This window comes from Spea bombifrons, chromosome 4, assembly GCF_027358695.1.
Source record: "Spea bombifrons isolate aSpeBom1 chromosome 4, aSpeBom1.2.pri, whole genome shotgun sequence".
NCBI lineage: Eukaryota > Metazoa > Chordata > Amphibia > Anura > Pelobatidae > Spea > Spea bombifrons.
The window spans coordinates 105,966,860-105,982,177 of record NC_071090.1 but is presented as its reverse complement, the minus strand read 5'-3'; the positions used below and the strand labels follow the sequence as shown (position 1 = coordinate 105,982,177).

The following is a 15,318-nucleotide window of genomic DNA, read 5'->3' as shown; positions in this document are numbered from 1 at the left end:
CATTATTTTTTTGAACTTGGATTTTTATGTTGCCCTCGCATTATGAAATAAAATTCTATTATTTGGTCTTAAGACAACTTTGGTTTTTAATGAAAATCATCGGGTAAAGCATTCAATGGCACCGCTGGCAGGACGGATGGTCCGAGGGGGGGGGGAGGGAATAGCTTGGGCCCCCCCCAAAAGATTGTTACCGAGCGTCCCACGCAGGCTGTTTGCTATGCTTGATGGTGGCCAAGAAGGTGCGGATCTCCATGGGGTTCAGGGTAACGTCGGAAGGATCCAGGGGAGGAGCGGAAGCGTCCGAGGTGACGGGGGTACCTGCGCAACAATAAATGCTGTTAATGTTATAAGCCCACCGCTGCGTGCAACCAACTCCATGCAGAGGGGTTACTTAAGAGCCAAACTGACTTTCTGGCCCTGAAAAAACATCTGTATTTATTGGCAAGTGTCTCAGCAGGCCATTCAATAATAAAAGCAAAACTTCTTTATATCGCCTTCTCTCTTTCTTACCGTCTCTGAACTATACATAGAGATCCTATAGATCTGAGGCTGATTTAAACAATTAAACCAACAAAATCTATATGGAGCTAGTAGTAGTAGTAGTAGTAGTAGTGTGAAGGGGGGAGTCCTGCGATATAGAATCCTTTTTTTTTTTTATTGCACTAATTCTATTTTAGGGACGAACACTTGAGAGAATCGACCTCCCTTTATTGAGTCAAAAGCAATGCAAACTGCAAAACATCTGAGCCGTGGCCGGCGGTGCAAGGGTTAAGGAGTATGATAAGGCAGATTAAGGGGGTAGTGAAGAATTTAGAGAGGGGGGGTAATAAAATAAACGCGTCGGAACGCTTCCTTACTCGTCTCCGATCTCCAGCGCAGACGCTTCAGTTTGCTTTTCTCCAGGTTAGCGGCCAGCGTCGTCTCCTCGAAGTCCGACAAAGACAGGGAGGAAAACAGCGTCTGAAATCGAGAGCGGGCAGCGTTACGGGGAGGAATAACGGCAAACCCTGGGGTAAGAACGGCGAAGCTCGGGGGGGGGGGCTCACCTTCAGGTTAACGGAGATGGGCTGAGAATAATTGTCGCTCTCGCGCCCCTGGAACGGATGTTCTAATCGCAGGAGGACTTTTGTGGGCTCATGCAGAGCGAGGGTCAGGAGGTGAGCGTTCAGGGGCAGTTCCTTCCGCAGAGCCGAAAACTGGGGAGAAAAAAAAAAGTAATGACCACTTTGATACGCGGTACAGATCGTGTATCCCTTATCTAACCCCCCCCCCCCAGTTCCTTATCAGAAATGTTTCTCGGATAGGGGGTCCCCCACCTGTACTATAACACAATGTACTTGCACACAGGTGCTGTATTTAGGTGATCGTGACCTGCTGCAGTGTCACATATGATCTAACACCACCGTGTTCTCATGCATTAACGGCCGGACCCCGTCGGCGCTGGACTCCTAACTCCCCCCCCCCTTCATCCACTCTTAGCAGCCAGCACAGTGATCACGGCAGCCACGCTCACCTGCGTCTGGGGGTCTCCGCCGTGACTGTAGGGGGCGCTGTCGCCGGCGGAGAGGATAATCTGGGGCGACAGGTATTCCTGCATCGCCAGCGGTCTGTGCTGTTCTGCTGCGTCGCCAGGAGAGTCCAGCAACAACAGATGTCTTCCTCGTACGACAATCCCGTCTCCGTACTCCCCGGGCTCGAAGAGCGGCTCTCCCACACCCCTGGCATCGTCCTGCAGGAGGCGCCGGTGAACCTGATCATAAAAAAAAACACAGGAATAAACCTTTTTAATGGCGATCGCTTCTTCCAACAGTATTAAATCACTGTATTAGCACCTGCCACTTCTGCTGGGAGGCTGTTCCACTTATCTACCACCCTCTCAGTAAAGTAAAACTTCCTTACATTCCATCTAAGCCTCCGACGTCTAGATTTAGGTCGTGACCTCCTGTACTTTGTTAAATCCCTTAATGCTCAGTGGGTATTTTTTGTTTCCGATGGTCTGGATTGGTCCTCTTAGGGTCCAACTCTCCCCCCTGTCCATTGAGAGGTAAGGTCTCCTCGGAGTTAAACTATAGCAGGACGACCCGAAGCTCTAGCTCGGCCCCGCTCACGACGAGTGCAAGCCTTTAAACCCACCATCAGCTCCACAGATCCGTCCCCGATACTGGATCCTCCCTGAGATCGATCGGTTAAAACCGTCAACTGAGCTTTTTCATCCTGGAGAAAGAGAGAGAGAGAGATTGAAAATCGATTAACCCTTTCTTGACCAACTGCCCTCCACCCACTCTTACAAAGGCTGCCCGAGCCAATCAAGAGCAATCAGTAAGATAACAATGGGGAGGAATAATCATGCAGATGCAATGTCTGTTTTCATAACGTTCACGTAAAATGAGCTTCTAAAACCTACGGAATGGTGTTTAAAAAAATAAAATAAGTGATATAGGTGGGATATACCTGGCAGTATTTTACAGAAGTCCCTACTTTTTTCATGACATCGCTTTTCGTTCTTATAATAAAAGAGAAAACGCCAGCTTTCAGACGCTTGAGAAATTCAGTTTGCAATTTCTGGGCATATAAAAAGTATTATTTCTGTATATGTTATGTAATTGGTCTCTCACCTGGATATAAATCCGGCTATTCACCGGATAATAGTTTCCAGCCACGGGTTCCGTCTGCTGAAATTTCCACGTCTCCCGGCCGTCTCTCCTACAAGAAAAATAACAAATAAACTACAATTTGTTTTAAGAATATTGAAGTAATAATAATATAGATAACATTCTATTATTTTAAGGATTCACATTTCATTCATGATATACCGTATTTGCTCGATTATAAGACGACCCTGATTATAAGACGACCCCCCAAAATCTGAATATTAACTTAGGAAAAAAAGAAAAAGCCTGAATATAAGACGACACTAAAGGAAAAAAGTTTTACCAGTAAATGTTAATTCATGTAAACTATTTTTTTTAATAAAAGCTATGATTGAGAAAAATATTTTTTTTTTGTTTTTATTTCTTGTATTTTCCAACCTGTCCCCCAGTTACGCACATCTGCCCCCAGGCTTGCCACACCAATATGGCACTGTGGCCCATGATATGCCTTTTAACCCTCTATATGCCACTGTGCCCCATGGTATGCCTTTTGACCCCCTATGTGCCACTCTGCCTCCAGAAAAGCCTTATACCCCTATATCCCATTCTGGCATTTAGGGGGTTAAAATGCATATTATGGGGCAGAGTGGCATATAGGGAGGTATAAGGCATTCCAGGAGGCAGAGTGCTCTATTAAATGCCCCCTTAACGCCACTCTGCCTCCTGAAATGCCTTATACCTCCCTATATGCCACTCTGCCCCATAATATGCCTTTTAACCCCCTAAATGCCAGAGTGGCATATAGGGGTATAAGGCATTCCAGAAATGCCCTACACACACACACTTACTTACTTACTTACTTACCGGTGCTTCCAATTTCCTGCTGTATTGCCGGGGCAGCGGGTTGACGTCTCATTCCGCGGCAGCCGGAAAGAGGTGGAGTTGGCAGCGGGGGTTTGTATGCGTCCGTCGCAAATACCTTCCCCGGCTGTCAGAGATCAGAGTTCCCCGCACCGGTGCGGGGAACTCTGATCTCTGACAGTCGGGGAAGGTATTTGCGACGGACGCATACAAACCCCCGCTGCCAACTTCACCTCCGGAAGCACCGGTAAGTGTGTGTGTGTGTGGGGGGGGGGCGTTAAATTGGGGGGGGGGCGACGACACGAGGATCCAGGTCCCCTGCAGCGGTGCGGGGGATCTGGATCTTAGTCTCCTAATCAGACCTCTATTTGAGGTCTGATTAGAAGACGACCCCGATTATAAGACGAGGGGTATTTTTCAGAGCATTTGCTCTGAAAAAAACCTCGTCTTATAATCGAGCAAATACGGTAAGTGACTGTTTTTGACACAGAGCTGTCCCTCCCACCGCGGGGCGACACAGACAGGAGGGGGCTATGGGACACGGAGTCTGTCCCTCCCACCGCGGGGCGACACAGACAGGAGGGGGCTATGGGACACGGAGTCTGTCCCTCCCACCGCAGGGTGACACAGACAGGAGGGGGCTATGGGACACGGAGTCTGCCCCTCCCACCGCAGGGTGACACAGACAGGAGGGGGCTATGGAGCACGGAGTCTGTCCCTCCCACCGCAGGGCGACACAAACAGGAATGCACTTACGTCCTCTTCATGATCTGTCTCCCGTTGGCGTCGGTATAAAACACTCCTTCAGTCTTCAGCTGGGAGTCGAAGCGGCTGATCACCTCCTTACCCCAGCGATCCCTGGAAGGACAGTAATAAGTAACAGCCACGGAGGGACGCAGACGTCGCCCCGCACGGAGAACAGCTCACCCCATGGGTATCGGCCCAACAGTCCATTCCAGCTCCACGAAGCGCTGGCCTTTGTATAATCGCACCACTTGGGAGCACCAAGAAGAGAAGTTCTGATAGACTTCCTCCACCAGGGAGTTCTGCCGGCAGAGGAAACAAACGCCGACTATCAGTCTGTAAACAGCTGGGGTTCTATGGAGTTTACAGGTCATGGTTATAGACGGCCTAACAGGCGCTAAAGATACTTCTGCTTCTGATGAATATTAGCACTGCTTCTGGCTTTTAGTTTGGGCTCCATTTTGGATACAGACAGATTTTCTGGTGTGGAGAGTGATAGATAAGTGGAACAGCCTCCCAGCAGAGTCTCTGCATAAGACTAGACGGGCCAAAGGAGTCTTATGTGTTGTCAAGTTCTACATTTCTACAAGTCTATCTTTGTTGCTGTAAATGACTTCACATGTTAATTAATTATAAATGTTCTGTTTTAGTGCAGTTCAGGGAAAATCCTTGCGATGGAACACATTAAGAGAAGATCGCCTTTTAAATCCAGTTATAGGGGTAGGGGGCGTGTAATAGAGCAGTGATTGGTACGGGGCAGTTATAGGGGTAGGGGGCATGTAATAGAGCAGTGATTGGTACGGGGCAGTTATAGGGGTAGGGGGCGTGTAATAGAGCAGTGATAGGTACGGGGCAGTTATTTGGGATGTTGGTAAATCTCTTACTCACCTTAACAGCATAAGTGTGGACCTTCGTTGTTAAAGGCAGAGCCTCTGAGAGATTTGGTCTGAAGATATACGCTCCAGACACCTGTCCGCTGTCGTCATTACCTATGCTTGCATTATACCTGCAGGACAGAGAGGACACAGTCACCCGTCCTACGAGGGGTTAAACTATTTCACATGAAAGGGAGTCCATTATATGGACAAAAGTATTGGGACACCCGACCGTTACACCAACAGGCACTTTGATGACATCACATTACAAAACCAGGGAGCGTCTGTGAGGTCAGCCGCTGAACGACGCCCGGCTCGCAATCTCCGTTCCGGTTCATCCCAAAGGTGTCGGATGGGGGTTGAGGTCGGGGCTCTGTGCGGCCGGCCAAGTTCTTCCTCCCCAACCTCATCTAACCGTGTCTTATATACTAACTGTATTATTACATTATTTTCACAACGTATGACAATATTAACCTTATAACTGCCAAAAAACTATAATATTTACATATTTATATTATTTCAAACTTAAATTAATGTATTTTGGCCAATTTAGTGACAATGGTCATAGCAAAATCATACAAAAATGTGTTTTTTTTTCCGGTTTTTGATATTATTTATATTAAATGTTGGACTATACATCTAAAAGCGGTATCAACAGAAAGCCCTAAAAGGTGAATCAAAGGTATAAAAAAAGTACAAAGTACCCTCAGTTAAGAAAGGGGTTAAAAGAAGCCCCTTACCCAGCAGTATTTATCTGAGAAGGGAAATAATGTCAAGTCTAATCTGAACAAATCCCAAACCCGCAGCATCCTTACCAGTAAAATCCGTGCTTTAACGGCAACGACATCCTTTTCTCCAGATTGTGAATCCCAGTAATTAGACCGGTTTCAGGACTGAAATCCACTCTGTAATACTGGATGGAGAGAGAAAATATCGATCAGGGGTAATAAGGCACTCAGGGGCCGGGTTACTGTAATAAGATGTTACAGGGGTAATAAGGCACTCAGGGGCCGGGTTACTGTAATAAGGTGTTACAGGAGTAATAAGGCACTCAGGGGCCGGGTTACTGTAATAAGATGTTACAGGGGTAATAAGGCACTCAGGGGCCGGGTTACTGTAATAAGATGTTACAGGGGTAATAAGGCACTCAGGGGCCGGGTTACTGTAATAAGATGTTACAGAGGCAATAAGGCACTCAGGGGCCGGGTTACTGTAATAAGATGTTACAGGGGTAAAGTAAAGTGGTATCATGTACGTGTCACCTCGTTCTGGATACTGGTGGGCCGTGGCTCGCGTTTCTTCTCCTTAAAGAACAGCCCCTGCGTAGATAATTTCTTTACAACAAACTTGCTGAAGCCCACAGGGGGTATCTGCGTCTGGAAGATGAGTTCTTGCGCGGCTCGCCCCTTCTCCCGGCGCACATCCTTTGTGAATTCAGACACAGGCACCACCTAGAAGATAAAGTCAGTAGATTTCTAGTATTTTAGGAGACTACATTCAGTTCATCTCAATGCTAACGGGGGTGATAATCCCGAGCCATTCTGTTATAGAACCTTCCTGCCTTTAGGGATTCCTCTTTAGTAAAAACACCATCAAATCTTCCAATATGGCTACCGGGCGGAAGGCGCATGTCGTTCGTTGCTTTCATCCATTTAACGGAATAGGAAGAAGCAGCTGCCCTGCTGCTCACCTCATTCGGCAGGGGCTTCCCGGATGGGCCAAGGACCGAGTACTTGAGACCGCTGACAGGTAGCCGGACAGTCCACGCGACGCCGCGTCCCAGAGGGTTGTACACGTAGACTGAAAACTGAAGACGAGGACACCAAGTTACATTTATAGGCGAGAAGAACCGACGCGAGAGACCCCGTGTGTGATAGAGAGAGGGGGCGCACAACAATGGGGTCTCGTATACGGAGCGTCGCCTGACCCCCTAACACCGGCAAAAGTGACACTTGGTAGCTTTTCCGCATGGCCACTTGCGCGATAGGCGTGGGGTGAAGCATTGCAGGTACGAACGGCGGCGCAGGCCGGTCTTCTACTCACAGTTTTCGATGTCTCGGAGAGCTGACACACACTGATATTTAATAAATTGCAGAAGACAAAGTTCTCCTTGGACCCCGTCAGACTGGAGAGAGCATTACTGATAACAACCTGCAGAACAAGCGGATAAAAAGGACACAGACATTAATCATTCCCGGAGAATGGACTAGTTTCATATAGCCCGCTATCTCTGGGCATCGATGAACAACTCCTATGATCCCGAGGCAAACAGACTAGCAACACGGTGCCTCCTAATATGTAAGCTTTGGTATAAAGGGACCGGTACCTGGCAGGCGTCCCACCCCTGAGACAGACGCCGGGCGTAATCATCGTTCACATGTTGTTTTGCCGTCCCAGTAACGGCATCATGATGCTGAGCAACTCCCATAGCACGTCCTGCGAAGGAATGGGACGGAAACCTCACAGTTACTGGGGTTACAGGGTAATAAGGCACTCAGGGGCCGGGTTACTGTAATAAGATGTTACAGGGGTAATAAGGCACTCAGGGGCCGGGTTACTGTTATAAGATGTTACAGGGGTAATAAGGCACTCAGGGGCCGGGTTACTGTAATAAGATGTTACAGGGGTAATAAGGCACTCAGGGGCCGGGGTAATGTAATAAGATGTTACAGGGGTAATAAGGCACTCAGGGGCCGGGGTAATGTAATAAGATGTTACAGTGTAATAAGGCACTCAGGGGCCGGGTTACTGTAATAAGATGTTACAGGGTAATAAGGCACTCAGGGGCCGGGTTACTGTAATAAGATGTTACAGGGGTAATAAGGCATTCAGGGGCCGGGTTACTGTAATAAGATGTGACAGGGGGTAATAAGGCACTCAGGGGCCGGGTTACTGTAATAAGATGTTACAGGAGTAATAAGGCACTCAGGGGCCGGGTTACTGTAATAAGATGTTACAGGGGTAATAAGGCACTCAGGGGCCGGGTTACTGTAATAAGATGTTACAGGGGTAATAAGGCACTCAGGGGCCGGGTTACTGTAATAAGATGTTACAGGGGTAATAAGGCACTCAGGGGCCGGGTTACTGTAATAAGGTGTTACAGGGGTAATAAGGCACTCAGGGGCCGGGTTACTGTAATAAGATGTTACAGGGTAATAAGGCACTCAGGGGCCGGGTTACTGTAATAAGATGTTACAGGGGTAATAAGGCACTCACTCAGTACAGAGCTGTTGCTAGAACCATAGGGCCCAAACCGAGCTGCCATTCCTGTTAAAGCCTCCAGCTGGTTACAGACCTGAGATATAAAAATATAGTAGAATTAGTACAGAAGGCACATTTTCTAATAAATAATGTTTATTTACGACGGATTCCGAGGTCAGACGGTATGATAAATAAATGGTTCTGATTCTGTCACCTGCAGGAAGTTGTTGCTTAACCTCTCGTAGCGTTTGAAAGTCGGTCGGCTGGTGAAGTAGCCGGTCCAGAACATGTGGGGTCCGTCGGCATACGGGAAAAAGTCGTCCATCTTCATGGGCCTGAGAGGGAGACGAACCGGGGAGTAATTTATACAAAGTGACAGAGACAGTATTAATAGACGGATAAGACGAGAGACGCAGCGCTTCAAGACAGAGCGGTGTACGCTCACCCCGCAAATATTCTACTGTATGCTATAAATGCATATAGAAATTATAATGTATACATGTTCCATATATTAATGTTACATGTCTGCAACATTAAAAGAGGAAAATACAGACAGCCGCACCCACATAAAGAGATATAAACCCCGACAGCAAGAGACAGTCAGACAGTTCAGACCCCTCGACAGGCAGCCGTCCCCCGTCTCACCAGGTGAGATTGGCTCGGTGCAGGGCGTTCAGGTAACAGCTTGGAGTGGAGTAAATGACATTCACTTTGCTGCCGTTTGTTTGCTGGAAACACAGAGAGGGAATTCTAGGTTACCGACCCTTTAAGTGACATCATGTGACATCATTTCACAAACGCTACACTTTACCATAACGGTGAAACGCGTTGGCGTCAGGCAAGGAGAAACTCCCAGGAGCCTTCGGTGCACTCACTGGTTGGGGCCGCTGCGATCCGCTAAAACTCTGCTATTCTCAGATTTACTAAAACACGGGTTATTTTTCTACCGACTGCGATGGTTTCCCCCACTTACCAGAGACCGGTATTTAGGCTAAAATACTATAAGAAGCTCCAGCGCTGCAGCTTTCTCACCTGGGCATTGACCAACGCGATCAGTTTATCCATGTTTTTGTACCATAGGTTGGCGTTCTCATAGTGGAAATCAGACCCCATGGTCATGATGAGATGGTTGGAGCGATAATGTTGGGCCTGAAAGGGTTAAGAGAAGGCTGTCAAAAACAGGTTACGCACATGCGCAGACATACACAGAGCACACGGACAGCGCCGGCACTCATGCGAAGTGCATGCGGTCTCTCCGGCCTTCACTCACCTGATCAGCCACAGCTTTCAGGAAGTTTTTCAGGACGGAGTCCGCGTTGTAATCCTCCAGCCGCGGGTCGTCCATAACCGGGGAGTCGGCGCAAAGCAAATCCCAGCAAAATCCTTGCGGTGGGTTATAACCATTAGGGAGAGCGCCTGGGACAGAGAGAAAGAGAGCGTCCAACGTGCCCCTTCTACTACCTTAACCAGTCATTGGTCTCGTCTTAGATTCAGGAGCCGTATGTCTATCCCACGCATGTTTAAATTCCCTGACTGTATTACCCTCTACCGCTTCTGCTGGGAGGCTGTTCCACTTATCTACAATAATAAGAGGGGCAAAGTACGTAAATACTAAAAATCTATCCATTACTAGGCAGCGGCGAGAAGGACCCATGATGAGATACCGTGGTGTATAATGATACAGAGTATCTATATACCGACCCGTGAACAGATCCGCCATTGGTGGGCTCAGGTCATCGCTTCCCCGCCAGATCATTTCCATCTGTTTGGTTTTCTCTCTGTTTTCTTTATCCTGGTAATCCAGTCGGCCAAAAAAAAAGCCATCGTACCCCATCTGAGGGAGAAGAGCTGACGATCTAACACCCAAGACATAAACCCCAGCACCCGGCGCTATTACAAGGACATGTATGTATCCGTTAGAGTGTAAGCTCTGCAGGCTCCCAATGATCCGCCCTCTCTAAGCATTACCTGTTTCATGTAAAGAGGCGGAGCCAATGAAGGTAGAAAAAAAAAATCCTGTTCTGCGGAGCTTACGCTCTAAAAACAGACAGACGCTCACCTGTGCAAACAAGGAGGCCTGCTCCCGCGAGTGCCCGAAGGGATCGATGTGCCAGGCGACACGCGGCCTCCCGCATTCCCCGAACCTCAACCGAAGAAACTGCAGCCCCAGCGTCATCTGGTCGATGACGGCGCTATAGTGCGCGGCGGCCTCGTCGTTCATAGACCAGCCGCCGTTTATAAACTCCAGACGACCTGAAAAGCCAGCAGAGAGAACATCTAGAAGCAGGAGGGAGGACGCAGGACCGGCGAAACGGTCAGACTCACTGGGGCGCAAACACACGGTAAAGGGATTAAAGGAGAAGTCCCACTGACCGGCCAAGAGCCCCAATAAAGACCGTTACATGTTTAATGGGCTCAACGTATAGAAAGCGTTTAGTGTTCTTTACCTTCCTGTACGAGGTCGGTGACGTCCCTTCGCAACGCCTCCGTCTGTTGCTCCCACCAACGCCAGAAAAAAGCCGTTTCCACGTAAATAAAGCGTTTCCGCTTATCGGAGAGAAGCTGAGGGATGACGGAGTCTAGAATGTACTGGACCCCAGCGTGCTGGATATCATTCCGGGCTAAAAGACAGAATTATAGACACATTTCCTATATATAATATATTAAATATATTACATACAATATATAAAGTTTAGAACCTTCAAAGCCATTGTTTGACGGACAGGGGGTCCACCTGGCAAGACAATGGTCCTCAAATACAGAACCATAGAATCTGCCGGCACATCGGCCCCATTCGGCCCCCGTCTACACCTCTCACCTCCGTAATAATACTGGTCCACCGTTTTCAGCCAGCCCACGTCGTTGTGAGTGTGTGGAACGAGATGTACATTCAGGAAGCCATCGGGGGCCGGAGGGCAAGTCTAGAGAGTGAAAGAAAATACGATCAACGTTCCGCTTTTGGAATTATAATCGTTAACCGCTTGCACATAGACTGTAAGCTCTTCGGGTCAGGGGCCCCTTTTCTAGTGTATTAACACTGATTGTATGGTGGTCCCCTTAAATTTCCCCCATATCTATTTGCCCCTTTCCACACCCCAGGCTACTAACCAGGCAGGGGATGTCGTGGGCATAGAAAGAACCATCAGCGATTTCAACGGAAAAGTTTTCCTGACGCTGGTAAACTAAGAGGTAAGAGGCCAGTCACTATACCTCTCTCCCCTCTCCAGTCACTGTACCTCTCTCCCCTCTCCAGTCACTGTACCTCTCTCCCCTCTCCAGTCACTGTACCTCTCTCCCCTCTCCAGTCACTGTACCTCTCTCCCCTCTCCAGTCACTGTACCTCTCTCCCCTCTCCAGTCACTGTACCTCTCTCCCCTCTCCAGTCACTGTACCTCTCTCCCCTCTCCAGTCACTGTACCTCTCTCCCCTCTCCAGTCACTGTACCCCTCTCCCCTCTCCAGTCACTGTACCCCTCTCCCCTCTCCAGTCACTGTACCTCTCTCCCCTCTCCAGTCACTCTACCTCTCTCCCCTCTCCAGTTACTGTCCCTTTCTCTCCCCTCACCAGTCACTTTCCCTCCCTCCCCTCCAGTCACTTTCCCTCTCTGCCCTCCTGTCACTTTACTTCTCTCTTCTCCAATCACTTTCCCTCCATCTCCTCTCCAGTCACTGTACTTCTCTCCTCTCAGTCACTTTAACCCTCTCCAGTTACTGTCCCTTTCTCTCCCCTCCTGTCACTTTACCGCTCTCCTCTCCTGTCACTTTACTTCTCTCCCCTCTTATCCCTAGTCTTCTCCCCTCCTGTCACTTTCCCTCCCTCCCCTCTTATCCCTAGTCTTCTCCCCTCCAGTCACTGCCGTTCACCCGGGTGCTGCCTCACCTCCTCCCCGCAGGCCTGTGCCCGGTGGATGATGCCGGCTGCCCCGAGGAGCAGTAATAGTAGCACCCGGCTCTTCATGCTGCCGATAGCGATATGAACCAGCGGATGAGTTACAATCCGAGATACAGGAGTCACATGACCTACCACAACACGCCCACTTGGGCATGCTCTCAAATCAGAAGAGAGGGAAGAACCACGTGACAGTAAATGTAATAAAGGAAGTGAATAGTGAACGTCAGGTAAACAAATGACTGGAGATCCCCAACTAACCCTTCTATACAGACCATGTTCAGGGGCCCCTCTTTCCCTACCTGTTATACAGACCATGTTCAGGGGCCCCTCTCTCCCTACCTGTTATACAGACCATGTATAGGGGCCCCTCTCTCCCTACCTGTTATACAGACCATGTATAGGGGCCCCTCTCTCCCTACCTGTTATACAGACCATGTTCAGGGGCCCCTCTCTCCCTACCTGCTATACAGACCATGTATAGGGGCCCCTCTCTCCCTACCTCCTATACAGACCATGTATAGGGGCCCCTCTCTCCCTACCTGCTATACAGACCATGTATAGGGGCCCCTCGCTTCTGCTCACTTGATATAAAGACCATCTATAGGGACCCCTCCCTGCCACACTCCTGGCATACAGGCTGTGCATAAAACTCTGTCCCTGGAAGTCTCTTGGTACTCAGTCTATGTAAATGTTGGTACATTATATGTATGTATAGGACATATATAGGGGTATTGCACATGCATTTAGTTTATAAGCCATATATAGGGATGGGAATTTGCCAGGTCATGGGAAATCCAGTCCTCTGTCACTACGGGTCATATAACATCCTAACCATATCCGAAATGGTGACGGCGTGCCAAGGGTGAAACGGAGCCGATTTAAGGCCCCCGCGCACCACCAGGTCCCCAGTCTTCATCTTGTGGGGGCCACACTCTCCGAAAGGCGTCGCGCGACTCCTTCCTTTCCTCCTCTCCAAAAAGGCCAGGAGGGAAACATTTTCTAGGTCCCCCTCCTCAACGCCCAACAGGTAGCCAAAAGGCACCCACCTCCTCCCAGAAGAAGCCTTTGGAAATCATGTTTTATAAGATTTAATATTAATCTCTGGATATAAGAAGAATATTTAAAATTCAGTGTAAATTCAGAGTAAATCTGCACATAAGAAATCACTGTGTATGATGTCGGGCTAAACCTGCATTGTGATGTCATACGCACCCTGTAACTGTACAACAAGAAGGAAACTATCACCAAAATTAGGGGGGAGAGTTTTTCATTTTATTTTTTACTCTCCTGGAGAAAACAAATGTGGAAAGTCTTGACAATCGCTCTGACAAAATCTTCAATACATCCAGTCTGGAGTCACAAAAGAGAAGCCGAACAGGCTCTGGTCACTCGATGAAGAGGACGCGCCGGCCGGGCTCTGATCACTAAATAAAGAGGAGGTTTCAGACAGGCTCTGGTTACTGGATGGAGAGGCAGCGTCCTCTGTGATCTCCAGAACCGGTGGTATGGGTTGGATGTTCTTGAAGCGGCGATTGGGTCTTTCAGGCTTCTGGTACGGGGGATTTATTCTCCGGCTCTCTATGTCTTCCCAATTGATGCTGTCAAAGAACGGATGCTCCCTGATGTATTCAGTCATCCAGAGGCGAAGCTGGGGATCTTTCTTTAACAGACAAGTCAGGATATCCACAGCTTCTCGGCTTAATGCCTTGGTGTATTTGGGCCTGCCATTGATAATAGAATGGACGGTTGCCTTCTTGCAGTAGCCAGTGAAGAAGGGAAACGTTCCGTTAAGCATGCGGAAGAGAATAACCCCGAAGGACCACCAGTCGACAGCAACACCGTATTGTTCCTTTAGATATATTTCCGGGGCCATGTAGAGACGTGTTCCACAATGTCCTCTCACTGTACTTCCTAAAACACCTTCTACAGCAAGACCAAAATCACTGATCTTGGCATGGCCCTCGCGATCGAGTAGGACGTTCTGCGGCTTCAGGTCTCTATGAACGATGCCCTGGGAATGGAGGAATTGGATGCCACAGACCAGCTCTGCAGAGTAGAATGCGGCTGTGTTCTGTGTCATGTAGCCAAGGCTATCCATATAAGACTCCAAGGTTCCTCCAGCCATAAACTCCATGGCGAGGAACACACAGGTCTCTGTCTGGAAAGCTGCATACCCGTGGCATAGAAACGGGCTGTTCCTGGCTACCTCCAGAATCCTCCTCTCTCTCATGATGTGCAGAGACTTCATAGATCTCTTGCGGATCATTTTAACCGCTATTAGAGAATCCTTGGAAGGAACAGAGGCCAGCATGACCTTTCCAAAGCTCCCTTGTCCTAATTGAAAATGAAACCTTAAGCAGGACACCGACATGGGGAGAAGGTTCCTGAATCGTTTGGCGGTCAGGCCGCAGTCCTCCTCACTTCTGCGCCTTTTCCTGGGAACCTTCATCCTCCTGCTCCTGTACTCCTCCAGGTGCGCATCTGCTTCTGGTTTCACCTGCTGCCCCAAATCATGACTCTCGTCATTTCTAGGCTTCTTCCGCTCATAGTCACAGCTGCCGGTGCTGGTTCTGCAGCGCTTTGTCGTCTCCTTTTTCCTGACATACAGGCGGTTTTCCTCTCCCGGGTTAGCAGTGCATCTCCTCCTTTTCCTCTGTCTCATTCTCTTTTCTGTACCGCTACCTTCGTTCTTTCTCTTCAGCACAGAGCTCCTGCTTGGTAAGAGCGCGATGTTTTCATCTCCTGTGCTGAGGGTTGGAACGTTATTGGAAGCCCTTTTGAGCCTTTTGAAAAATGTGCGTAGTTTTCTGGGGCAGCACTTCTTTAAAATCCACCTTAACCCCGAGAAGAGACAACACTCCGCCATAATGCTCGGCGAGTTTTTCTCCTCTGGTGACCGTTGACGTAGTTGGTAACCACACTTCAAGAAATAGCACCTTGAACGTGTCGAGCGCCCAACTGCACTGAACATAGAATGCTGTGCCGGCCGCTGTATGGGCAGGATGATGTCATAACTCACTATGAGATCACAATCACAGTGCTTGCTGATGGTTTCCCGGATTCCGAGCATGGATAGTGTTTTCTCCCTGATTGTTTGCTTTCATTTGTTAGAAAGGCGGTTTATTTGATTTCATACACACCGCACCACATACACG

At 48.7% G+C, this 15,318-nt stretch overlaps 2 protein-coding genes across 2 annotated transcripts in view; both read right to left on the bottom strand.

Moving 5' to 3' along the window:
• The window catches only part of WDR83OS (WD repeat domain 83 opposite strand), a 123,356-nt gene that overhangs the window by 100,579 nt on the left and 7,459 nt on the right, over nucleotides 1–15,318 (bottom strand). The window lies entirely within an intron of this gene.
• Nucleotides 54–12,229, bottom strand: MAN2B1 (mannosidase alpha class 2B member 1). The gene is made up of 24 exons (XM_053463870.1): nucleotides 12,152–12,229; nucleotides 11,091–11,193; nucleotides 10,720–10,893; nucleotides 10,332–10,525; nucleotides 9,974–10,106; nucleotides 9,543–9,688; nucleotides 9,305–9,421; nucleotides 8,918–9,000; nucleotides 8,487–8,607; nucleotides 8,288–8,366; nucleotides 7,398–7,507; nucleotides 7,115–7,222; nucleotides 6,762–6,878; nucleotides 6,334–6,522; nucleotides 5,887–5,984; nucleotides 5,085–5,202; nucleotides 4,380–4,498; nucleotides 4,209–4,310; nucleotides 2,616–2,703; nucleotides 2,134–2,214; nucleotides 1,514–1,750; nucleotides 1,047–1,196; nucleotides 858–960; nucleotides 54–318 (listed from the first exon to the last, which is right to left on the bottom strand). Exons 1-24 carry the CDS (start codon nucleotides 12,227–12,229, stop codon nucleotides 188–190), a joined length of 2,979 nt encoding a protein of 992 aa, XP_053319845.1. The 3' UTR covers nucleotides 54–187.